General features: G+C 29.9%; 1 protein-coding gene and 1 pseudogene across 1 annotated transcript; one reads left to right on the forward strand and one right to left on the reverse strand.

Moving 5' to 3' along the window:
• The first annotated feature begins 1368 nt into the window (after positions 1-1368).
• On the forward strand, positions 1369-11311 carry LOC149880686 (uncharacterized; annotated as a pseudogene).
• On the reverse strand, positions 7305-15287 carry LOC149880687 (uncharacterized). Its single transcript, XM_090069521.1, has 5 exons — positions 15144-15287; positions 8971-9108; positions 8642-8833; positions 8389-8487; positions 7305-7575 (listed from the first exon to the last, which is right to left on the reverse strand). Exons 2-5 carry the CDS (start codon positions 9082-9084, stop codon positions 7498-7500), a joined length of 483 nt encoding a protein of 160 aa, XP_089925647.1. The 5' UTR covers positions 9085-9108; positions 15144-15287; the 3' UTR covers positions 7305-7497.
• Positions 15288-27641: the final 12354 nt, after the last annotated feature.

Below are 27641 nucleotides of genomic sequence, written 5' to 3' on the forward strand. Positions count from 1 at the left end.
GTTTCCTTTAATGTACCGTAATCGTTAATAAAAATCTTTCTAATTTAAAATTACATAAAAATGATTTCTTCTAAACTCCTTTTATAAAATCAAAACTCCGGTCTACGTATTTTCCGTAGAAACTAAAACTCTGTATCGACTCTTCTCTTCCTAATTCTTGAAGTTCTGTCTTGTATCTCCTCCTTTCGTATCTCCCCATCAACTAACCATCTTTCCTATATTTCTTTCCCCTCCTTTCGTATCTCCTCTCTTTTGCATATCCTCTGATTGCCCCCTTTCTGTTTCGTATCTCCCTTTTTAAATCCCCTGACTGACCCCTCCTTTCTTATCTCTTCTCTTTTGCATATCCTCTGATTGCCCCCTTTCTGTTTCGTATCTCCCCTTTTACATTGGTTATAATGCTTAGGACGTTGGCATTTTTCATTTTTTATTCGTTGCTGTGTAAAATATTAATTAATGGTTTAGGTGGTTATATTGTTATGAACAGCATCTTGCTTTACTTAAAATTAGCTTCCTCACATTACTGAAGACGCAGTGAAATTTAAAACAACTTTTAAAAGGAAAATATGATAAAAGTTTTTATAAAAAAAATATCCCGTGCTTTGATTTACAAAATTCTAAAAATGCTAACCGTTATAAATTATTTATTGTCAAATATTTGATGGTTTTATTTCTAAGTAAATAAAATCTAATTACAACTCAGACTCAAGTAATTTATAAAGTCCAGTAAATGCTATTTATTTAACTTGAAGTTTTTTTGACTTTTTCAAAACCGACCCTACAGGTAGACGGGCCCCAAAAACCACATGATTTTCTCTTTTATCGCGTCTTTTGTACAAAATAAATAATTTAACTTTATTTTGCTTTCTTATATGCTTTTTTATGGTAAAAGTTCTTCCCAGGGGTTTAGAAGTATTTTGGTATTTTTATTTTACTTTTTTTTTTTCAGTAAAGTTTCGCTATATTTTAGTAGGGGACCTCAAAAACCGCATTGCTTAAATTGTTTATAACTTTTTTGAAATTAGTTGCAACTTTCCCATTTTTTGGAATAGCTTGTTTTATTGAAATCCCCTTCATATAATATTTTGATTACAAACTTATATTTTAGGGAAGTACCTAAGGCACTACAAAAACCACATGCTTGGGACCACAAAAACCACATTAATTATTTTATTTGTAACAAAAATATAAGTGATATTACAAAAATTCATGATTTAAAGTAGATTTGTAGTAGTTTTAACTATCTTTTTGATGATAATGAAATTATATAGAGATTTTATTTTACGCTTCTGCTTAGAGGATAGTTTTAGTTCAGTTAACAGTATATGAATTTGCGATATTATTTTATTTGTAAGCAAATAAATAAACATGAGTAGCAGCAACAAAAAACTCAAAACTCGCTTGCAAATGATGTCACTAAATCCAAGTTCTAATGCTGAAACACTTATTAAAAGAAAAGCTATATTAGAAAAAAACAAACAACTTGAAGCTGCTGTTCAATGGTGTAAAGAAAATAATGTAAGAGGACATGCTGCAATTAAAACAAGACAATTTCCACTTATTAAAGATCGTGAAACAATAAACCGTAGACTTGAAGGAAAATAGTCAATGGTTTTGAAAGGCAGTACTGTGCAATTCACATGGAGGTAGAAGAGATATCAATTGTTTCATACATTAAGAATAAAAATCGGGCAGTTCAAGGCATAAACAAAACAGAACTAACAAAACTTGTCCTTGATGTTCTGAAAGTTAGACAATACACAAATAAAAGATTGAAAGGTGGCAGAAAATTTATAGCATTATCAGCAAATGCAAAAAATGCTTTGACAAAAAACAAGTATTTATGTTTTTTATATATTTTTTGAAAAGGTAGTAATAGTCAACATGTTAAGATATTAAGAGATTGCTTGTAGTTCCAGGAGTTGAAGCTTTGTAAGAGAAGCTTTTTTAGTTAATTTTTTGTTTTTGTTTCAAACACAGGTTAGGTAAATCGTTTTGGATGCGCTTTAAAGCTAAGAATCCTAGTTTAAAACTCAAGCGACAAGGAAATGTGTCAATAAATAGAGCTCTCAATTGCACGAGAGAAATGGCATGTTCCCACCTTGGTATGAGTAAATATTGAGTTTTTATCATATTTCATAGTATACACTAGCTCCATTTAAAATTTAATCCAGAACTTCACCTTTTTATTAGTTTATTATTGCTACTGTACTATACATTCATGAAAAATAGTTCTATCAAAACTGAGTTACTAATTGATTTTCATGGTTGCCTTTAGACGCTCTTGCAGAAAAATTGATTGAGGCTGACACCATGACTGAAGCAGCACAAAAGAGGACAGGAGTTTGGTCTGGAAACATTGATACATGCAGAATATTTAATCACGACGAAGCACCACAGTTCATCAATTTTGGTGTTGATGGTACTCCTGTTGGTCTTGTTTTTACTGCAAAAGGGGAAACATGCTGTAAACTGATCAGAGAGAACCGTGAATGAGTCACCATACATCCTCTAGTATCATTTGTAGGTAGTTATTGCCTTATCACTTTTTTGATAAATATTTATAATAAACACCAAGAAAGTGACCTTACAGTGTTAAGGAGATAATTCCGTTATTCTTAGTCAATTAGTTGATCAACTTATTAAAGAGTCAATAGTTTCAAAGATTAATAAAAACACTTTTAAATTGTCTTAAAGACTTATAGAGCAACATTTCAACTTTTTTTATACAAATAGCTAGTAAAAAAGTAATTTTGTTTGATTGTTAATAGAAAAATATATGTTAATAGAAAAAAGCAAAACTCCATTTTAATATTGAGTTTTTGATTCATGTATATATATTTTTTGGTAAGGGACCCCAAAGACCACACAGAAACACTACTTTGGTTAAGGTAAATTACTTTAGCAGCTGTCTTTTTCATTTATTTTCTTTTGATTTTTTTGTAGAAGTATGACTTAAATCTTCACAAAAAAACACTACTTCGCAAACTTAATTGAAAATTTCAAGTATTTTTGACTATAATGTCAAAATATTATAAAATTGAAAAAAAAAAAATTCTATTATTTTTAGTATAATTTTCAAAACTTTATGCTAGTTTGGTTATTTTTAACAGTTTTTTTTCAAAAAAAACTATCTTGTCAAATGAAAAAATCTATTTTGCTGCTTAATAAGGCTTAATGTATGATTTACAGGTACTAATGTTAGCGTGTGGCTTTTGGGGTCCATGAGTTTTTGGGGCCCGTCTACCTGTAATAGTAAAAAAATTTAAATGTTGCTTTTTTTCACATTTCCATGTAAGCTGTACAAAATTAAGGTACAAATAGCGTTTACAAAAAATGAGGACAACAGGAGAACTAAAAACGAATAATAACAAAATTAAGTGCCAACTTTTTTTAAGTAATAAAAGATCTATCAAGTTTTCTGATATTTTCATTAAAGTAGAACTTTTTGTCTATATATAAATTGTTATCATTATTATAGTAAATATGTAAATTATCTTATACTATGTTGTTCAAACAAATGATGTAGAAGTTAATACTTTTTTCGTTACAATTCGCGATTTACGGATAAAACGCCGAAGCTCATTTTTCACATAGCCGTAAAGTTTTCAATTCCAAATTGCCGCTTCGACTTATGCACGAGTGATGAAAAATTAATTTTGAAAGTATTTTTTATAACATTAATGTACTATATATACTCGCGTATAAGTCAACAAGTTGTTGCTTCAAATGATTAAAAAATAGAAGGAAAAAAGAATTGGAAAATATTATATAAACAGCTGCTCTTATTCCAATATCAAAATGTTCAATGAAAAAAACAGTGCAATTGTCAAACTTTGGATAATTTAAAGTTCCGTGCCAGAACAGAACATGTTGACAATTGGGTGTCAAATTTTGCTATGTAATTAATCATATATAGCAGCAACTTTGGCATACTACCGTAAAGTGCTGTAGCAATTTGAAAGATAAAAAAAAAAAAAAAAAAAAGGAATTGGCCGATTTTAAGTTTTTTAAATTTTAACGTCCCTTGCTAGAACATTACTCTGGGTGGTAAAATTTTGAACTGAAGTTACTTAAGTATTAAGGCTACTTTTCTGCCGATAAAGAATATATTATTTTTTGCCGATAAAAAATTATTTTTTTTACCCCCCCCCCCCCCTTCCCCCTCTTCTCCCCCTTCCCCCCCGCCTCCTGATGAGGGAATATTATTTTCTATTTATTTTTTTGTTTCTTTTATAACTGCGATGCAAGTATATATTTTTAAACCAATACGAGACAAGAAATGAAATTTTTAAACACATCATTACCAAGACTCATCAAAATGATTATTTGAGAAAAATTCGTCTTATTACTTTTGTACCCGTCTACTTTAATTGAAGAACTAGGATATTTTTCGCTTGTGATGAAATATTGTAAACATTATTAGTTTTGACCAACAGAAACACTCATATTTCAACTTTTAAGTTTTCTTATACAGGAAAAAGTGAAAATTAAAATATGAATTAGTGTTTCTCTAGCAAATTGGCGGTTGAAAAAGGACGTTTTTCATGAAAGTCCCGTTAAGATTGTCAAAATAACAGGCTGTTCTAGTTCTAGCATATCTTTTATATAATTTATCAACTGTTATGGAGCATCTTGTAAAACTAAACATTGCTTTCCAGTCTTCATAAAAGGTCTCAACCTCACCTTTTTGCACTAATCAAAAAACTAAATCATCAATCAAAAGCCTAAATCATCAATCAAAGCCTAAGATCCATTTATTTATAAGCAGAGAAGAAAATTTTTCTTCCTTGGCTGTCCAACTTTTTTATTAAGAACACTATGAAATATCAACCTTAGTATATTGCGTTTCCTTGACAACCAAATGAAACAAAATATTTTCAATATTTGTTGTTGCCAAGCTGCTTGATAAACTTTTTAATAGTTAGGTTTTCTTCAGCTTACAAAAGCCTTGTACACAGATTTGGCGCCAATATAAAGTGCGTAAAATTTCTTCGTGTAATTTATTTATAATTTACATCATCAAGTAATGCCACAAAAATTAAACTAATATGTGTTCCTTTTCTATAGATAAAAGGCAAGTCTTGTATACTATCCCTGTTGAATGATTTTGGTATGCACTTAAAAAACGTACGCAGAGGATTTAAACGTCTTGCGAGCTTGTGAACAATTGTAAACAGTAAGAATGCTTAAGTGAGCAATACAAATAGTAATCTGATGGTGCTAAGTCTTTTTAAAAAGCAGAATTTTGTGTTTTTACAGCAACGTGTGCACGTGCGATGTCCTATAGCGACATGATTTTCTTTTCCCATGACCTATTCCGGATCTTTTTTCTAAGATTACTTCATTCAAATATCTTCATTGATTAGAATAACGTCGAACATTTACAGTTTGCCTAAGTTCTGATAATTTAAATTACCAAATACGTTTCATATTCCACTAAACGCATAATATCTCTTTATTACAGACGTAGTCTCTTTTTGGAGTTGTAACTGTTGTTTGACCACGACTTAACCAACATTTTTATTTATTAAGGTTCTCAAAGAAGATCCATTTTTCTAGCAAATATTTTCCATAAAAAAATCTTTTTTTTAAAACTTTGCTAAATGAGAAACGCAACTGTTCATTCGTTGAATTATTACTTTTGCTAAACTGAGCAGGAACCTACTTTTTTTCCACTTTTTGGAAACTTTTCAAGTTTATGCAAACTACAAGAAAGGGTTCATTGATAAATTGAAATCTTTTGCGCAAATTTTACTGTCCTCTGGCGTGGATTTTCATCAAGCAACTCTTAAAAATCTTTACTTTTAGCTTCTTGTGGTGTTTAAGCGCGTTGTCGGTCTTTTAAGTCATAGCACCCGCTGATAAGCCTAGCAATCTACTTTTGAAAAGTTCTAACTTCTATAGCATCAAAGTCCATTAGCGAAACGAATTGCATGGGCAGCTTCATAAGCGTTTTTTCCTTTTCGAAATTATAAAGCATACAATCTGTTGAAAGAATATTTTCTACTTCAACTGTTTCAGAGAAAATATTTTAATTAAAAGTAGCTCACAGTAAATAGTCATTTTAAACAAGAAATAGTTTTCCTGCGAATTATTTATAAAATATGGTGATAACACTTTAATTTGCAAAATTATTTCACGAACATAAACAAAACATAGTGATTACTGAATAGTCTGCATAATTAACTCAAGGTCATGTACCAAACATAGTAATTATAGTATGGTCTGCATAATTAACTTAACGTCATTTTTGCTTGCTTATATAGCTCAAGAACATGTATAAAACATAGTGATTAAATTTTACTTTGCATAATTAACTCAATATCATGTATAAAGCATAATGATTAGATTTTAGTTTGCATAATAAATTCAATATCATTTAAAAAACATAGTGATTAGAGTGAAATTTGCATAATCAACTCAAGATCATGTATAAAACATAGTGATCACGTTTTAGTTTGCATCATTGCCTCAAGATTATGAATAAAACAGTAATTACATTTTAGTTAGTATAATTGACTCAAATGTTTGACGACGAAACTTTTGAATGCTCCATTTATTTAATGAATGCACAGAATGATTGGGATAAAGTTGGAAACTGTCAAACAGATAAAAAAAAAAAAAGTCTGTTTGACAATATGCTACATATTTTTCCAACTTTTTTATAAAAATTGTTGGCAAATTTTGAAGAACCCATGAAAGAAAGTTTTTCATTGGTTGTTTTCAAAATGGAACAAAGATTTGGCTAAATGAGACAGTTATCAGGCAAATGAATAAAGATTTTATTTTTCATTTTCCTTGCCAGTTCAAGATAAACGCATATTTGAAATCTTTCCATTTATTGTAAAGTTTCAGCAATTTATAATTGCATGAGCTAATTCTTCTAGCTGGAAATCGTCCTTTTTTAGCAAAAAATAAAGAGTTCTTAAGTCACAACAAGTGCTTTTTCCTTCGTTGGATCACAATCAGTGCACGCTCCTTCGTTGGATCACAACCAGTGGAAAGTTTGCAGCTTGTTTACTGTATAAAAAAACTTAAAACGTGCTAAACCGAAGGTAATTTGGCTCCGACAATTGAAAGAGTTGCAAACAAAAAATAAGACATAAAAGTCTTTTCCTAACTTGTTGGATGCTGGTTAACATATACAAGAAGAACTTTTCAACAAAGTCTATTTTCGCCACCGTACAAATGGTGCTTAAATAAACAAGTGAAGCACCATTTGTACTAAAAGTTTACTAAGTGTTTCAGAACCAGAACCAAAAAAGTGAGAGCCAACCCAGTTTTAGAAAAACGAAACGGAGTAGGAAAAAAATGACTTCAATTATTATTTCGCCAAAAATATTACATAACAGGTTACGTCACATCAAAAACTGTGTTATATCAATAATTTTTAAGCTTTGGTTTTAACATTAGTGTATATGTCGCAGTAATAAAATTACAGTTATAGTAAACAATATTTTTTAACATTATCCCTTTATTTTAGACCATTTTATTTTAGACGGGGTTTTTGAACTCTTTGAAATGATAAAATCCTTGTATTGCCAAACCAAGAACTGAAAAGAAACCAAACGCCTGAAAAAAAAAAGAAAAAAAAAGTGAAATATCTTATTCAGACAATAAGTTGTTTATGAATCAGCTTTATATTATAGCTAAAAAATTCAACTTTATCATTCGTTACATTTAGTAGGCATTTTATATTTCAAACGTTCGAAGAATAATATAATTATTCCACTGGACACCACACAATATGTGGCGGGAAAAGTAAGAGCTGCTTTAAGGTAACTTTTGGACGCTGAATCAGAAAATGCTGAATAGTTTCTGTGATCAGCTTTAAGTCTTTTGCTGCACAATTTGCCTCAACAATACTAAACGCATGTTTTTCTCTGTTGACAGCAAATCCTAAACATATCTTTATGTAAGATAGACATGGATCGAATGTCAAAATGATTTCAGACAGCAACTTGTTTCCTAACAATTTAGAGAGTCACAAAAACGAAGGTGTTAGTCTCCAATTTACACATTTATTTTACTTTTTTTTTCGCCTTGGCTACGTACCTATTTAAGCTATAACATAAACAAAACAACTGCAGGTATTTCTGAGTTTCTCACCAATAATGATAGTAGTACCTTAATCTTAATGCCACTTATCACAAAAATGAAGGTATTCTACAGAGTAAAAACTAAAGCTGAAAGTAAAAAATAGATTACATTTTTGGATTCAGAGCCCTCTAATCACCAAAAAAATGCAATTGGCTCCAAGAAAAGAAAATTTTTTATATATGCTTGCGTTATATCTTTGATGATTTAATTTTAAACCATAAAAAAAAAAGAAGTTGTGTAATAATAACAAGAAATATATTGTTTTTTTTTAATTAAATTTTTTACCGCAGCTACAATGACCGGGAAGCGAATCATTCCAAGGATTACGATGACACTTGAAGATATAAATAGAAGAGAAGCCCACACTGAGCAGGCTATGTAGAGCTTAGAAACAGAGAAAAAAATAGTATTTTTATAAAACAAAGATTTTAAAAGTTCACAAAACTCAGACTGCTATAAACTATTTACATGTGCATTTATAAATGTAGTTGGCCATAAGTAACAGTCTAGCAGTAAGTAGAATAGGAAAGAGTCTTACCGTAAGTGGCCAGTTGATTTGCATTTTGGTGTGCAGCTTTAAAAGAAATACTAGAAACACAAAAATGAGTGTTAACCAAGGAATAAGTGTGGTGACCAAGAAGAAAGTAATAGGCATTAAAAAGAACAATGTTCTATAGTCTGAATTTCCTTTAGAGCCAACCACTATTACCCAAGCAATAAATAGTAAAACCTAAAAAAAAACAGGCATCATATTCAAATAATTAGTAAATACTCACATTAAGTTGTATTAATTTTTATAAATAATTATCAATCACTTATATGTCAATGTATAAAAATGTGCAGATTTTTAATAACTACTCCACTTACTATATTTACAACCATTAGACATGCAACATGCGAACGAACAAACTCAAAGTTAGGTTTTGTGTCATTCTGTGACCCGGAGTTTGTATCAGAAACTGTGTTTAGAGCCTCAGACATGCTGAAATATCTTCACACCACACACTGAAATTATAAACAGATAAATAATATTTAATGAAACACAAAGTGAGTGCTTTTATTTAGGCATCCAAAAACACACGCCATTTAATATGAGTGTGTTTTCAACGCAGTATAAACAGCTTTTAATGCTTCTTACAAAAATACTCAAATCTTTGACGCAAGGAGCGGTTTTAGGATGAGTGTCAACGTCAATCATTTTGTTTAATTTGCTTGTAACCAAATTAAGGAAAAAGTTGTTGACTTCCAAACTTTTTCTACCAATAAGAATTACACTTCGTTAATTCTGATCCATTAGCCATTAAGTTCGTTTAAATGAATAAAACTCTAAGATATAAGGAATCGAAGCTCATAATTGTCCTCCGGCAAACTGCTTTTCTAACACCATATCTACTGTCCGGAGAAGACCTGAGAATTCAGATGTACAGGTAAAGGGATCTCAAAATGTTAGGTGTTTTTAAAGATTTTGCTTAGCCCCAAATGTTTGAGCAAATACTCATTCAAAACACACTTTAGTGTGTTTTCTTTGTTTGCTTTTGAAAAATGAATAAATTAAACAAAAGTGCGTTTACCAAAGTAAAGTGCAAATACAAAAGTGTGTTTTGATATTCCTTTCAGTAAAGAATAAATAAGAAATGGGAAAGTCCTTTAGAATTGAACCAACAAGCAAATCAAGATGCAATGTTCTAAGAGATGTCAAAATGATGAAAAGTAAGCAGTTAGAGGAAGCAGTTGAGTGGTGCCGAATCAACTATAAACGTGGTTAAGCCGCAATCAATTCAGGAAAATTTCCACTTATTAAAGATCTTTGAACAATTAATAAACAAATTGATGGTGTCATTTGTAACTGGAAACGAGAAGAAATATTGTTCAATTTTTACAAAAGATGAAGAAAAGTCGTTAGTCTCTTATATTAGAAACAAGAATAGGTAATATCTACACATAATTGAGAAATGAAACATTTTTTTCATAACTTTTAAACTGTAATAAAATCCTGCTTTTTTAATATTATTCATTAAGAAAACTAAACTTATACTATTTAGTTTTTTTGTATTATTATTTCAATAATATATTTAGGTGCCTCCAAGGTTTGAACAAGTTGGAATTGACAAGGATAATGTTGAATGTTTTGGAAAAGCAAGCCTGTAGAAACCTTCGTGGGCGTCAGATCACTAAGCTATCACCAAATGCTCAACGAGCACTCCGAACAAAGAAGCTTAGCAAGTCTTTTTGGAAGCGTTGGGATGGAAAATATCAAAATTACATAACCAAAAAGAGACAAGGAACTGTATCCATAAATCGTGCCCTAAACTGCACAAAAGCAATGGCATGTAAACACCTCAACGAATTAGCTGAAGAACTTACAGAATGTAATATTTTCATTGATGCAAATCAATTAGAAACAGGTGTATGGCAGGGATAAATAGATACCACTAGAATTTACAATCATGATGCAACCACCCAGTTTACAAACTATGGAGCTGATGGTACTCCAAATGGTTTAGTGAATGCTGGAAGAGGGGAAAGTTGTCAAAAGATGATAAGAGAAAATAGAGAATGCGTAAATATACATCCTTTTGTTTCCTTTGGAGGAGATATAGCAATGGGCCAAATCATATTCAAGGGAAAATGGATTAGAGCCCACATGGCTCCAAAAGAAGCAGTTATACGTGTTCCAAATCTTCTAATCTCCACAAATGAGAGTAGAAGTCAGGATCACAATACACTTCTAAGTGCATATCAAATGTTTGACCAATTTTTAGAAAAAAACAATATAAAACGGCCTGCTGTTGTCCTATCTGATAGTCACTCTTCAAGATTTGACAGTGATGTATTGACATTCTGAAGAAGCAAAAATATTAGACTTTTCATCTCTCCACCTGATACAACTGCCATTACCCAGCTCCTTGATCAAATCAATCAGAAATTGCACTCTGAGTACAGAAGTGCTAAATCTGTACTTTATTCTCCGTTTACGACAATCAACAGAGAAAGTTTCATGAATATACTTGCAGAATTATGGCCAGAGTGGGCATCTAAACAAACAATCATAAATGCAAGTAAAAAAGTTGGCTGTTATTGGAAACGGTTTCTTTAATCAAGGAAGACAAAGCCAAAAAGGAGAAAGCAAATAAAGAAAGGAAATCCAAGCTACAACAACAAATTGAGGCATTCTATAAATGTAAGGAAGAGTGTACATGTGGAAAGAATGTTTGCGCAGCAAGTAAACTTCGAGAATGCTCCTGTTGCCATAATGTTTTGAAATCTTCATGTAGTAAAGCATCATGCCGAGGTAAAACAGGCTTAAAACCGAATATGATCAAACCCTTTTTTGAAATAGGACCAAAAAATTCCTTCACTTTGAGTCTGATGAAGATAACATTGAAAACTTCACTCCTATAACTGATTTAATCTAGAGTACAACCTGGCGTTCTCTATTCGCCTCTTTTTGAATTAAAGTTTACCTGGATCTTACTTTTATATTTTTTGTTCATTACATTTTTTTTAAGTTGGTTAATGTTATAAAAAAAAAAACAATAAAAAGTAATAACTTAAGTTTGTCATATAGCTTTTGATTTGGTACCTCAAAACGTTAGGTGCAGCACCTAAAAAATACTAGGTATTTAAAAAAGCGATTTTAAGAAAATTTGACTGCGCACGCATCTTTTTATTCTGCGCACGCATCTTTTTATTCTGCGCACGCATCTTTTTATTCTTCGCACGCATCTTTTTAGCACTGTTTTTGGAGTCTTAAGGCAACATTTCTGATAAGGTTCTGCAAACTTACTTTCAGAAGGGATTGAAATATTTACAATTATTTTAAAAAAATAAGTTTATTGCTTCTAGGCTATTTTCAACGTCTTCGTAATTTAGATTATTTTGTAAGGATTATATGAATTATTTTTTTGTTTATGACTTAACATATTCTTTAATAAGATTATTCAACGTTTATAGAATTTAATTAAAAAAATCGAGTTCTATATTGGTTTAATTCAAACCTGACATTCTCAGGTCCCACTGCATTCTGAGGTCCTTTTACCTGTACCGTACAATAAATCAGTTAACAAAAAACTGATCTGTGAAAAAATGTAACTCAACCTGACAAATCTTCTCAACCTTGAATAATGACTACTTTTCATTGTTATAATTTAAAAACTTTACTAAGTTACTTTACAACTTTTTCCGTTAGTTTTTACAAGAAACCCTTTTAATAAAAGAATGTTATAGCATGTAATTAGTTATGGTTTTTCATAATTATTTGTTTTAAACCCGTTTGTAAACTAGTGAAAATTGAATTTTGCGAAGTGTTTTTCCAGCATATGTGAACTAGCATCGACGTTGCAGAATTTTAGAATTTTTTTTTAATGTTTTTTTTGTTGGGAATTCTTCCGATCAGATTGTCGGAGCCAAATCATCATCGATCCAGCATGTTTTAAACTTATTTTCTACGTTGTGCAAGTCAATAATCTTCCAACGAAGGAGAGTGCTTGAACTGTGGTTCAAGAAATACTTATAAATTGGCAAATCCTACAAGAAATGGAGGTATTCTCAGATAATTTTTACTAAGACTGGCGAAGAACAAGGGAAAAAATTGTTGTACAAGTAAGAAGGTTTTTTGAAATAATGCATTCATTTATTGAGAATAAACTTTCAAGTAAATATAGATGAGAAAATTATGATAATACGAGTATAAATAAGATGAGAAAATTATGCTAATACGAGGAATGGTTTTATCTCAAAGAACCAAATTTTGCCGACCTTCTCTGTTTTTTATTTTCCCACTGTCTTGCAAGCGTAAGTTATAGTTGGTGCAAATTGCAACTTTTGGTGTTTAGGTGTTTCAGACCAATATTTCTTTGTGAGAACGTAAAGCAAGAGTAAACTTGAACTGTCAGTAGACTCTTGTCAAAAAATCTGTAGAATCCTCTATTGAATTCCCAGCTAACTCAAAGTAAAAATTCGAATTATAAGTTTTTGTTTTCCTTCACTTTGTCTTTCTTAACCAAAACTTTCTTCAACTTTCCTGTAAAAAGGCAATCAAGAATTTACAACCGTCACCAGCTCGTCAAATATTGTCAAATATTTTGCACAGAAAGACATCAAATAAATTGGAACGCAATTAAGCATTCGTTTATTTGCGTTTAATGACATTTTTTACCATAACGAAAACGTATTTTTACAAAACAGTTTTATGTAAATCCTATTTACTCTCATATTTTGTTTAAGTTTTGGAACAAATCTTTTTAAAACTATTTTTTAATTGATTTTACAAAGATTTATTCCGAAATATTCAGAAAAAATGAGATTTGCTAATATAGTAAATTTGAACAAAATTACTTAGAAATGGAAACTTTTTAATCGAATCACGTGACAGGAATTTACCATAACCGTTTTTTAAGGAATGCTCTCTCTTTTTGGAAGGTTCTTGTGACAGTTAAAATAGGTATACATTAAGTTTCCGTCCTTGAAGTTTGTGCAGGATAGTTTTCTTAAGCTAGATTATGCTTCTTAATCTTATTTATTAAAAATGTTTCTTTAGAAAAACTTGTTCGAGGTGTTTATTAAAAACAGCCTATTTAGATGAAGTTTCCGATCCTTTCTGTTAAAAAATATTATTCATATCTTTCAAATCAACATCCATAGAAAAGTTTATTTTTGTTTTATCTTTTCATTTTGAATTTAGTTCAAAATGCTTTGGGTTTCTTAATTTTATCATTATTTTATTTTGAAGATATTCAGTAAAGTTTGTTCAAATTAAATTTTTTATCTTAAAAACAGCTGATTAAAATATCGTTTTCAATCTTTTTTTTTAACAAATTTTATTTATTTCATTTACACACCCTTTAAATGTAAAATTTGTTTTTTATTTTAAATTCTTATTCAAAATAGCATATACAAAATATCTTTTTGGTGTAAATAATCCATTATTTTATCCAGCAAAATAAATATTAATCAGGCAGTGTATTTTCAATTAGTCAATGCTAAATATTCAAGATTAAGTCAAATCTTTGATGAGGAAATTTCAAGCAAAAAGAAACCTTGAAGCATTTCATTTTATTTGCTGGAAAAGAAATGCAAATTACCTAGGTAGACATTGAATTGATGCCTACATAAAACAAAGAGAGACAGCAAGGAAGAAAACCTTTCTTCTTTACAAATGAAACAAGGTGTTGTAACAAAACCATTGTAACCCTGGCTAAGTTAGGTTCCGGAATGACGTATGAGTATGAGACCAGTCATGGAAGCAAAATGGCGTTTCACCAGATGATTCTAAAGAGCTAGATACTTCTGAAAAGTTAGAAAATTGTTAATTTATGAAGAGTAAGATGATTGGAATTATCTAGTTCAAAATTAAAATTTAACACCTCAAACAACTGCCTTTCTTCAGTAGATACTTAACTTATCAAAAATAAAAGCCCTTTTAGAAGAGTTTTTACAACTGATCAGTTTTTTTTATGTTTCTTGGAGGAAAGCAAGTGGATGGAAAAAGAAGAACACTGCAAAATTAAAAAATCAAAATCTTCATTTAAACGATGACTTGATCATACAAGTGATGTTAAAGAAACCGAATTCGAAACTGATTATGAATTATGCTATGGTAGTTGCAACTTGAAATTCATTATATAGGTTATGATGACATTCTGAGCAGAATTTGCATGATAAATGTCCTTTTCATAACTGATACCGACCACTTTTCATCGCTCAAAGTTTTAAATGGAAAATGTTTTCCAGAATTTCAATGACTATGATATATATACTACTGAGGTTGCTAGCAGGGAAGGATTAAAACGCTGGCTAAAAAAATTAAAGATTTGTTCATTTTTTACCTACTCCTACAAAGTTTTCTCAAGACAACCGTAATTTTAAAGACGGATAAAATTTGGTTATTTCAATAACGCCTCTTTCATGAATGATTATTTTTATGAGTCTTTGTTTTAAAATTTTAGAAATCCCGTTTTTGGCTTCTTATTGCTTAAAAAACAAATATTTGCAATTGTAAATACAAAATTAACTACAAAAAAATAAAATGAATTTCTCACATGCTTCTCTGCTAAACAAATTTAAAAGTTGTAAACAGCTTGTATTCTACAAGTAAATAACTTCTTTTAAAAAAAATATCTTTTGCAGTATTTTTTTGTGTTAATCAAAGTATTAAAGAAAATCAAAGTGTTGATGTAAAACGTTTCCCTGACTATACCTTTTATATAGGTATATGTGTATCTGCGATTTACGGCACCGATTTTCAAAATAAAATCTGTGACCATTTTTTCATCGCGTACTCGAGGTAGGTGTCGTAAGAATGGGTTTTTCTCGTCTTTTTTTTAGAATTTTATATTGACTTAGATAATGTTTTAAAAGTAGAGTGTTGTAAGTTTATTGCAGTTTTTTTTTTTTTTTTGCAGTTACTAACGTTTTTAGTGATTTCATTGTTATTGAAAACTTCATTCCTGTTCTGGAAGTGAATTGACATTGAAGGGATAATGGGTTTTTTTTCTAACTTTTGAATCAATTTTATATATCTATTTTCTATGTACTTGCCAAATTTCATTAAAAAATAATGACACGCTCATATTCCATTTTTGCACGCAGTAAAGGTACCAAATATTCTTCGGTTGTAGAGGTTGGGGGGGGGGGGGGATTTACGATAATGAGCTTTTTGTATATTTGACTTTTTTATTCATTAAAAATTGTTTTTTTAGAAAAATGAAACTATTTAAAATATTGGTGATTTTTTTAAAGTATTCAAAACATGATTTACACACACACACACACACACACACACACACACACACACACACACACACACACACACACACACACACACACACACACACACACACACAAACACAAAACCATTATTAGTTGAATAAAAATATAACCGAGGCAAAGTAATGCGTTAAAAACTAAACAACGAAGTTCTAATATAAAACCACCGTAAACCGAACGCTAATTTTTTAAGTTAGTTGCAGTTTTCTTGAGCATTCCTTATAATGAATTTTTGTTACTTAAATGGGCATAACTTTTAGTAGAATGATTAAATTTTTATGAAATTTTCACCATTGTAATACTGATTTAAAGCTCTTTACAATGATCTATAATAATTAGATATTTGAATAGTTTAAAAATTTTGCACACGCACCTTCTTTATAAAGACAAATTTAGATTATAGGAATATCTATAAATTAAGCCGGCATTGCTTTTTCTAGTTTATAACAAAAAAAATTCAAAAGAGTATAAACTTTTATAATAGTCATTTGATTTTAATTGAATTTAAAATAATCCAAGAATCTAGACCAAGCAAGATTTCTTTTTAAAAGAGCTTCAGAAAATTAAACTTAAAAGACCGAAATAAAGTTAGTGATTAATTTGTAATTATTGGAAAAACCACACGCCGATTTTAATAATATAATAAGTTATTAACAACATGAATTAGAATTGTAATTACTTTCTTTTTGATTTAGGGATTTATTGAAAAATACCTTTTTTTTTGATTTTTAAAGATGTGTAAATAAATCATTTGCAACGGTTAACTTTTAGAATATTAAAACGCATTTATTTTACAGTTATAGCTTTTTGTTTCAGGTTATAGAGTACTTGTTTCATTCAAATTATGCTTTTTAATCTTGTTTTGGTGAAACAGTGCCGTTAGGAAAATTTTCAACCACTGTTTCTAAATGTCTTTCAAATATTTCCTTGAAAATCGGCAAGTATTAAATGTCAAATGACGGTGCAAAACCTAAATCTTCTAACTGATGCAAAAGGTTCCATATACTCCAGACTCATTTTTGGGGAAATCATTAGAAAATAGAATGCCAAACAATGTAATAAAACACCATATTTGAACTGCTTTTCCCTTATTTTTTTTTTTCACAACAGACCTTGGTTTATTTGATTTATCTATTCTATTATATTATTTGAAATCTATTCAACAAAGTATTGATTAGTTTCCGAGCTATGAACCTGCTATCTACCATATAATTTAATATCAACTTCGTCTACTTTGGACAACATACTTTATGAAAGTTTACACAAAATCAGGAGGACCAGAAAAAAGAGGGTGAAAATTTTAAAGATTTTAAAGTGATGAACAACAAACAGCACCATGTGTAATACTCAAAGAAACATTTTCCTGAACCTTTTTTGCAGTAGGATTGTGACAACTGACTATATATATATGTAAAGGTCAGGTGGTAACACCATAACCGAATTGTGATATGTGTTGCTGTAGATAGCAGAAAAAGATTGTGGTGCATTGAATGAACTCTATACCATTTTTGTTTGTTTGTTTGCAATAGAAAAATAAAGGGTAAATGTCTTATATTTGAATTTCTCGAAATATAATACAGTTCCTATTTTTTTTGGGTGCTTAGCAAATAATGGATTATGCTGAAGTAACTTTCCATGCACAAAATCATCATGGAATATTATAGGATTTGTCATTGAATATGTATTCCATAATGAAGAAAAAATTATTTGTGAAGATTTTCAAGGATCGAAACTAAAATCTAATATTTTTTTGAATTCGATAGAAAAGCTCTTTTAGGTTTTATGTAAGAAATCTTTTTTCATAATTTGAATTAACTGGGCATGTTTTAATAGATGGACCTATAATCTCATTGATATCTTTTACCATGCGTAAGTAAGGAACAAACCTTTTTGAAGTATTTTTTGATTCAAGTCGCAGAGGAGCTTTTCATCTTTTAAAACTAATCTTTTCAATTCGATGATTTGACTTTCAGTTGCATTCTTCCAACAGTGATTTACATATATTTGTAAGTGATTAGTTATTCAGATTAAGTTTATGCTTTCTTGATGAATGTATGCTGATAAGCTATAGTATGAAAGCTGCTAGTAGCAATTATGGTATTTATATTTTTAGATAGTTTATATAAAAAACTAAAGCATAGCTTTTCCAAAATGATCAAACACGCCTTCCCCCACCTTTTCAATTAAAAGTAATAATTTGAATGGGATGTATCGTAAAGATTTTTGTTTTCCTTTTTATGGTTCATCTTATGTCGTTTCCATGCCGGTACCACTACCAAATAGTACCTAAAAAGCTTTTGAGGTGGTACTACCAAACAATGGTATTTAGTTTTCAATTGTTTGGCAGTGTTTATCTTTACATGCTTAAAAAAACTATAAATAATTGTTTCTACAATAATCTCAAAAACTAATATTTTGAACTTCCAAAAATTGGCATTTGTTTGTGCAAACTTATTACCCAAACTTGTTTAAAAGACAACATTGCTGCGCTATTTAATTCAAAATTAAAGAATGAAGACGTTTCAACATTATTTTATACTTTATATTATTCATGAAAACTTTTGAAAAACAGCTATGAAAATGTGAGGACTGTCTTCCTAACAAAAATTCGTTTTCTTTTTCTTTGAGGTTATAGATGGGTAAAGGAGGTTTGGTATTTTTTTTGTTGAAGGATAGTGGAGGTAAGGGTTGAGGTTAATGGTCTGGGTATAATTTTGTTAGGAGAAGGCAAAGTTTGAGGATAGTTTCGTAAAGAAAAGACAAAGTTTAGGGATAGTTTCATTCGGAAAAAGCAATGATTGGGGATAGTTTTGTTAGGATTGAGCAAGGTTTAATCGGGAAATGGTTAAGATTACCGTCCTCAGTGTGTTCTATGTTACAATATATATATTTGTGTGCAATGGTAAGCACTCTTTTATTGATTTCGTTTAAAGTTCTAAACAAATTTCACTTCTTCTTTTTCTTTATCAGAAATAACAAAACTTCTTGAATTAATTTTTTTTGAATTAATTTTTTTTCCGACTTTTGTATCTTTCTTCTGACTTCTGTTCTATCAACAGTTTCTATTTTATTTCTTCGATCACTTACAAAACCTTTTGTTTATCTAAAAATTCTTCAACCACCTAAATCATAAAAACCTTTCTAATCATACCAATCATAAATTACTCTCCGATTATATCAATTATAAAAAAACTTTAAATTTCCGCCCATTCATGAAATCGTCTGTTTTCTCCTTCCTTTTCGGTTACTCAATAAGAAGTTTTTTCATAACTTTTTAACATAAGTTTTTCATAAAGTTTTTAACATAAGTTTTTCATGACTTTTTAACATAAGTTTTTCATAACTTTTTAACATAAGTTTTTTATAACTTTTTATTATAAGTTTTTCATAAAGTTTTTAACATAAGTTTTTCATAACTTTTTAACATAAGTTTTTTATAACTTTTTATTATAAGTTTTTCATAACTTTTTAACATAAGTTTTTCATAAAGTTTTTAACATAAGTTTTTCATGACTTTTTAACATAAGTTTTTTATAACTTTTTATTATAAGTTTTTCATAACTTTTTAACATAAGTTTTTCATAAAGTTTTTAACATAAGTTTTTCATAAAGCTTTTATGAAAACTTTATCTTTAAAACTTTACTTTAGGGGAAAACTATCCCTTCTCCGACCTCCCAAATTTCCTTCTCCCATTCTCCCAAAAAAATTTTTTTTTTGCAATTTGAAATCTGAAGTTGAAAAAGTAACTTTTTTTATTGATAATCTGACAAATTTAGGAAAATGGTGTTTCATGATGCTGTTTAAATTATGGAAACTGAAGTCGTCATTTTGTAAAGCCGCTGTGTAAAAGTATAAAGCTCCCAAGCTTTATACTGTTGTAAACTTTTTTTTTTTTAAAAAAGTATAAAGGCACAAAAACATTACAATGCAAGATTTTTATACCTTTTTGAAACAGCATAGTAAATTTTAAAAAATGTTAATTTACATCGTTTTAACAAAAATAAACCTTCTGAGTCTGTAATTACACCAAAAAGATGTAATTTTTAAAAGCTTTTAACACTTTGTTTAAATTATTTTGAATAAACTCCGTTTGAAGGCATGTTTTAAATCAATTTGATTTAATCAACAATGTTATATATATACTTATAATGTTACATATATGCAACAATAATGTTATATATATATATATATATATATATATATATATATATATATATATATATATATATATATATATATATATATATATATATATACTAAAATACACTTTGTGCTAATTTCTAGCATTAGTTTTATTTCATTTTTGGTAAAAAAAAAGAAAGTCTACAAAATAAACTTAAAAGTTAAAAAAAAACTTGCCTTTTAATTTATAATAAAGATAAACTTTGATGGAGAACTCAAGTCTCAAGCACTAAGTTAACTAAATTGTAAAGTTTACTTCAGCTATAAATTTCAAAGTATTGCTAATGAAAACTTTAAGACAAGAAATGTGACCATTTGCGCACGTTTAGTATCATTACGCCTGCGCATTGTAAACATTCAATGAACAAGTCATTTTATGGTGCATTTGTAGACATCAAGCCGATGATATTTTCCGATGGAACATAAGTTAATTTACTTTAATTGTCGGACCGACATCGGGCCGATGAAGTAATACGATGCCGATCTAATGCTGATATAAAACATGTAGGCAAGACATCGAGCTGACGTCCATGTGTTATCTGGGTGCAACGTGTTTTAAGAGGTTCAAAAAACGTTAAAAGAAACTTTGGACGGAAACACGAATAAAGTACGTGAATATAACGTTTATATTTCGTGGCGTGCTCACAGGGAAGGTAAAACCATTATTAAAAAATAAGCAATAATAAGGTTGCAGTATATCATCCAAGGTCGCAAACGGGTAGAAGATCTTTGCAGCTATGCTTTACAGCTTGATAAACCGGCGCGATTATTACAGCGGGTTAGTAATAATAACGGCTAAGCTACAAATTTAAAAACGTACTCAACTCTTAAGGCCGGTTTAAATGCAAATTTTGCACTACATGCCTCAAATTTAATTGCATCAATGTAATAAATCTAATAATTGGTAGATTTGCGTTTAGAATCTCCTACTCTAAAATATTGCTGTTGCATGGAATTCGCAAGTTTGCTAAGTCTTAGGGTCTCTTTTTCAATACATTCCCCAAACGTCTTTAGTTTTAAAAAAATTACATTTGTTTATAAATTTTCTACCACTGGTTACCGTTATTTATTGACAATTGCACTATAGGATTTATACAAGTCATGGCATTTTCATTGCTATTTGAGACAAGAAAAAAAATAATAAAGAGCCGAAAAATTCCTACACAATAGATGTGAGGCTTAATGAGCATTGGCATGGGAACTTAATTGGTGTGGTTCTCTATTGGATTTAACAAAATTAACTTAAGGTTTTTGTCACAAAAAATCTCTACGAGTGAATATATCTGACTGACAAGATAAATCGTACAACAGCCTAAAACTATATAATTATGGTTGAACGCTGCTGCCTGGAATACCCATTTTTATCTATGAAGCATCTTTTTTCTTTTTGAAACCATGGAATTTACGGGTCGTGCGTAGTAACCTTTAGGTTACTACGCACGACCCGTAAATTCCATGAGTAGAATTTAGAGTAACCCTCAGGAAAAATGTCAATTGATCAGAAACTTTTCTTAACTTGAAGGCAGGGGTTGGGGAAAAAAAAAGTCCATTATATTACAAGAACTAAAGGCTAAACGCTTTTTTACGGATTACTTCACAAGCACCACATTTTGGACCAAAGTAATGTGTATTTTATTACCATAAACTTATATGGCGAAAATAAGTATATTGTAATAAAATACAAATTACTTGTAAAAAGAAAATACAAATAAACTAATAAAGCACAAGTTATGTGAACTGATAGAATCTTGGGAGCTGCTAGAGTAGGGTTATGTTGAAATATTGTTCTCAGCATCAATAACAATAAAAGATCCTAAAATTTAAGAAGATTGCTAAGTTAAGAATTGTAATTAACCCTAAAAATATTTTAATCCAACTATAAAATGTTTATATTCTTTACATTGATGCATGTGAATATTGTAATGCGTTTTTTTTTTTTTTTTTGATCGCCCTAAGTAAAGTAAAATATTGATCTAAAGAGGTTTGTTTGAATTATTTTATAGAATAAAGTTCTATAATTGTTGTTACAAATAACTCTTCTTCTAGGAAGAATGTTTCACCAGATTTAGACTTGCTTAAAATTTAGAAATAAATTTCGTAAAATTTAGAAAGAACCATATGTAGTGTAATGTCAAAACTTTTACAGTTTGTTTACGCCATGCTTTAAAAGTGATGGAAGCAAAATTAACCTGATTGCAAAACTAGATTAATATAATTAAAGTTTGAATGTCTTGCTCTTAACAAGACTTGAAAATGAAACTTTTAGTAAATATAATTCTGCACTAGGAAATTTTTTTCACAAAATTATAGTTCTAAATCTTATGAACTTTCAGTTCAGGTCTCCTTTTAATTCATTAGTATTCGTAAAACCTTTACACGCGGCTAGTATATACGTTCTCTGCTGTTTAACATTATTAAAGGAGTTTCTTTCATTTGACTTTACTCTTCGGTGGTTTTTTAAGACACAGATCTCGCTTGCATAAAGTTGAGAATCAATATCTATGTCTTCTAAAACCTATAGAATTCCAGTTGATCAGTCATAAAAACAACTGTTGAGTTATGACAACAAAAGGTAATGATAAAAAAAGCTCTATCTCATCATCTCTATCTCTATCTTTTACAAACAAAGTTATCTTTTCTCAGTTACCTCAGTTTTCTTACCAAAGTTTTTTTTTTTCTCAGTTGCAAGGGGTTGGAGTTAAGGTTAGTTTTAGTCTTACTAAATTTAGTCAACTTACTTTTTAGTCAAACTAAAATTAGCCGACTAACTTTTTTGTCCAACTAAAATTTAATCGACTAAAACAAGATTTAGTGCTAAAAAAAAACTGAATAACCAATACTATAAAATTATATGAACATAATATGAATTATGACAAATAAATCAATTTAAAGATATTCATCGAAATTTATTGTTTTGTACGTAATATAATTTGTGAAAATTAGGTAATAAAGTTGTTTTGTTGGTACCTGGTATTGCCCCAAATTTTCTTTTATTGATTAAAATAAAAATTGGTTTGTTAACAGAATAACTCCGTCAAAAACAGCTGATATTTTATACCAAAAACATAATTAGTTTTTAGCATTTTAATAATAATTTTTAAAGGAAAAACAAAACTGAGAGTTGAACAAGATGTATATTCAATTGCAAAATATAGAAATAATAAAAAACATTAATTCCCTAACTGTTTCAATCTTATTGTTTGCATTGTAAATATGTGCGTTTTTATGAGTGTAGAGCGAAATAAATTAGGTATTATTAATTCAAAAAATTATTGCAGGTATTATAAAAAGGAAATTCGAAAATGCTTCTGCCCATAACACACCTTTCAAAAACATGGCACCATTTCTTTTTAATAAATTGATTTCACATGTGTTTTATAATTTATAATTCACTTTAATTAGAAATTGAAAAATTCAGATCTGAACCGCTTTTCATTGAAGTTTAAAACAAGTACTTAATAATAACGGGGGACTAATTAGTTGAGTTTTATTACAAAATTCCAGGCTTATATGTTGCAAACCTTTCTCCAAAAACTTGAAAAACTGTAAAAATCGATCTTGAAAAAGATACCCTGGAGAAGTAAATTGTAACTTACAGCAATTTGTTATTTAAAAAAAATGGCGCTCAAACCACTTCGCAACGTACTCATAACAAGATTTTAAAAAAATAATTTTTGGGTTAAAGTAAAAATATATTTTTCGCAAATTAAAAAGTTAGTCGACTAAACTTAGTTAACTAATAGACAAGGTTAAAACGAGCAAAATAATTAACAGTACCTAAGTGCCCTCTCTATCTTTATTCTTCGTGCAGCTTTCTTTTTTTGCTTTATTTTAAGGTGTTCTTTGAATTTCACCTCGCAAAAATAGTTAATGACATCAATAGGAGATAAGATTGAGATCTTAGGAGTGGCACTGAGATAATTTCCTAAAAGAGATGAGCATTTAAAAAAAAAAAATTATAATACTATCTAAAAATATAAAATATTTATATCTATTAGGGTTGTCCTTAGCACTAACTTTTGTTTATCTTAAGTTTATAGGTCCTAGCTCATCAAATTGTTTAATTCAACAAGTTTCTAAAATCACCACCACTTTTCTTCCTATTACAATATAGCATAAGCAAAAAATATGAAGCAGATTTGGAAATATAGAAAAACAATAAAGCCAATTAATTCACTATGTAGTATCACGTAATGCTGAAACATTTATCCAGTTGTACTTAACTGCCATACTTGAGGAGATGATCAGCAACAACAAGAAGGAGAAACTCAAAATGCTCTTCATCATACAGTGATAAGTTTATTTAATTCATGGACTAACACTAACCCACGCTCTTCTGTGTCATTTACCACTTGCAGATTGTTAAATTTATGAAGAACGTAACGTAATCCTCTCTATTTACCATGTCTTTGGTTTGGGTGTCAGAAAATTTACATTAATATTTAACTTCTCGACAAGTATTGTATTGGGCGATGCAAAATTCTCCAGGGTATATTGACATGATTACTTGTTCTTATATTAGTGTGGTTGAGATTCTTTGTTGATTGCAGCCTATTATTGTGCAAAGCCTCTACCATTTTACGTCATCATCACAACATCAGGATCGAAAAAAGCAATACTCATTAACTCTTCATATAGATATCGAGATCGTTCTATAGTTTTTTAAAGATTATCTTAGAGATGCTTACATTATAGTGCCGGTAGCTACAGAGCTCTTACAGAAGACAAAGATAGTTATGGAGTGAGCTAGCTGGCAGTGATGCTTTAAACAGAGCCTTTAGGTATACAACTGTTTGTTTAACTTCGAGAGGTCATTTTACACTGGAATTCAATGTGTTACTATCTTAAACATCACGTTATACCACTCATGGTATTGGTACTGCACAAGCTACTTCAACTTTTTTAGAATTTATACAACTGATTAAGATAATTGCAAATTAAAGTTTTCTCAACCACTAAGCTGGGATTTTTTTGTAATTTTGCATGATTAAGCGAGGATCTTCGATACTCAATACCGCGTTTTTAAAGTTTCCGATCTGCTGGTTTGTGATGGGAAAAATGTGTTCCAGAAACTTTGTAGTTGTTTTCCAAGTACAACTCCTAAGGCAATTTCTTTCCTCTTCCTGGAAAATCCTCGATTTTAAAAGTTTTCTTCAACATTTTCAAAGACACTAAACAGTTCGTTGCCTTCCCGCACACCTTCGCGTTGTAACGATTCATCAACACGGTTTTATTGGTCGGCGAAATGGCAGCTGTAATTTCGCAAATGTTTACCGTTGTTGTTTGTCTTCCGTTCAAAGTAGGATGGTTCGCATAATATTTTGCAGTCGTTCGGCTTTCAAATCATAAGCTCGCAATTGCTGGTCCAAATTTTTTTCGCGATATGTCTTTTTATAGTTCTTTTTGTACGTCAACGCTTTCATTCTTGACAAATACTTCGAAACCAAGTAGTTGTTGCTGCAGTGTTCTTGATTTTTTTTGCCAGATTAGCGAACAACTTGATTCATTTGATCAAATTAAAAATGAAATCTTTGCACAAGCAAAACTTTTTCATCAACGTTTCGTCTCCGTTACCTGCAGTCTTGTTGAATGGTACGGGAATTCTTTCGTTTGGTCCGTTTTTGTACATTCGTAACTTAAAAGCCAATTACAGCTCGCTTAACTTGATGCGTAATATGTCTTTCCATTTGAAACGCAATTTCAGTTCCAAAGACGAGTTGATATTTGGAAAAATGCATTGCGTCGTCAGTTTGATTACGTCTTCCTGCACACTGCTCGTGTTGAACCATTTCCATTTTTCACTTGAGTGAGCAAATTCTTTTCTTTCTTTGTACTTAAGAAACTCTCGTTGAGAGTTGTGGGATATCATTCGGACTATATTGATCTTCACTATCGCTCTTTCGCAATTTCCTTTCTATTGCTTCTTTAACAAAGGGCGGCATTCTCAAATAAACACGATTTTTAGAGTTTTCAATACTTTTTTTTTTCAATTTATATTTTTTTTTACAACGCAAATAATAATTTGAATCGCTCTCGAAAGAGCTTTTCAACGGGTCTTTTTTTCATTTTTAACGTCTTTCAACTCCTCTTAATAACTTTTTTGAATCCATTCCTTTTTACGCTTCTCTGGTCTTCTGAACATGACGGTTTGTAATACGCATCCTCGACATTTTCCGTTTACAGCTTTCGTATTTTCCAAATCCATGTTGCACAACAAGCTTTCTTTTTCTTTTCATATTTTTATCTTTTGTATCTTTTCTTTCTTCTTCGCTTTCTATTTCATCGCTTTTCATTTCAATTTTTCTCTTTTTCGTTTTTTCCGTTTCCTCATTTCTTCTGTCACACTTTTTTTTTTCGTTTTTCGGCTTCGGCTACGGCTTTACTAAACCGAAATTTCGGTACTTTCGGTTTCGGCTCAAAATTCGGTTTCGGTCGATCACTTATTTCAAGCGCATCTTTTTTATGAAAACTCTTGATAATTTTTATCCAACAATATTTTTTGACATTATTTTTAATTGCCCTTAAGTCGATCGAATAGACTTTTCTTCTATAAAAATACCATCAACAGCGTTTTTTTGTAACATTTTTAGAATTTACAGGCCAATTTACTTTTCTTTTATGATTTCTCATGTCGTAGATCTGTAGTGTTATATAATTTAAGTGAATTTACGGCCGATGCGAAAAGTTTTAAGTTGGCACATGTTGCCAACTAGCCCCGCAATCATTGTGCCAACTAACCCCAAAGGTTTTTTGCTCACAAAATGGCTTATAAATCTCCAAAAACGCGAAATATTGAGAAATACAAAATGTGACTGGTTAGAGTGAACCATAAAACACTTACATCTATTCGAATTTACTTGTAGCTAATGCTATTGCTTTTTAAAAAATTATTAAAAAAAACAACCCTGATACTACACTGAGAGATGAATTAGTTAAGTGGGAAGGTTCCATATGAATTTTAGATATTTCAGGTGGAAAATTCCAAAGTTAAACACAGTGTATCAACATACCCCTGTAGCCAACAACAACATACCCCTGTAGCCCCAGCCTCTTCTACGTAAAATTTGTAAACCAACTATTAAAAAAAAAATTATTTTGTTACAATTTTTTAATATTTTTAAAAAACTCAAAAAATTTCGTTCGGTAATAATTCCTAATCATATTCCTATTTTCGTTTTTTGATGCTGATATTCGATTCTATTTCAGTTTTCGTTCTCAGATAATTCCTAATTTTAAGTCAAATTAACGAAATCAATTATTTTTACTTCTAATTTTATTTCACGTTAATGAAAATATCACTGATTCTAACATATACAAATTATATATATTTTATATATATACAAAAAATAACTGCATCATGATGATATAGCATCTTATAACGATTTAATATTATTACTATTAAATATATGTTCTTCTTCATAACTTTTTTGTAAAAAGGTTCGTGTCATTTATTATTACGATCGTAGTTTATAGCAGAGTTGTAATGGCATAATATGCCTGGCAGAACTGTCGACATATTTTCAGACATATTTTACGTCGACATAAAATATGTCATATACTTTTCTGTCCACTTTCTTTGACATATATT

Source organism: Hydra viridissima, unplaced genomic scaffold (genome assembly GCF_058129835.1).
Source record: "Hydra viridissima isolate aposymbiotic clone 2 unplaced genomic scaffold, HvirCarnegie_v1 scaffold_12, whole genome shotgun sequence".
NCBI lineage: Eukaryota > Metazoa > Cnidaria > Hydrozoa > Anthoathecata > Hydridae > Hydra > Hydra viridissima.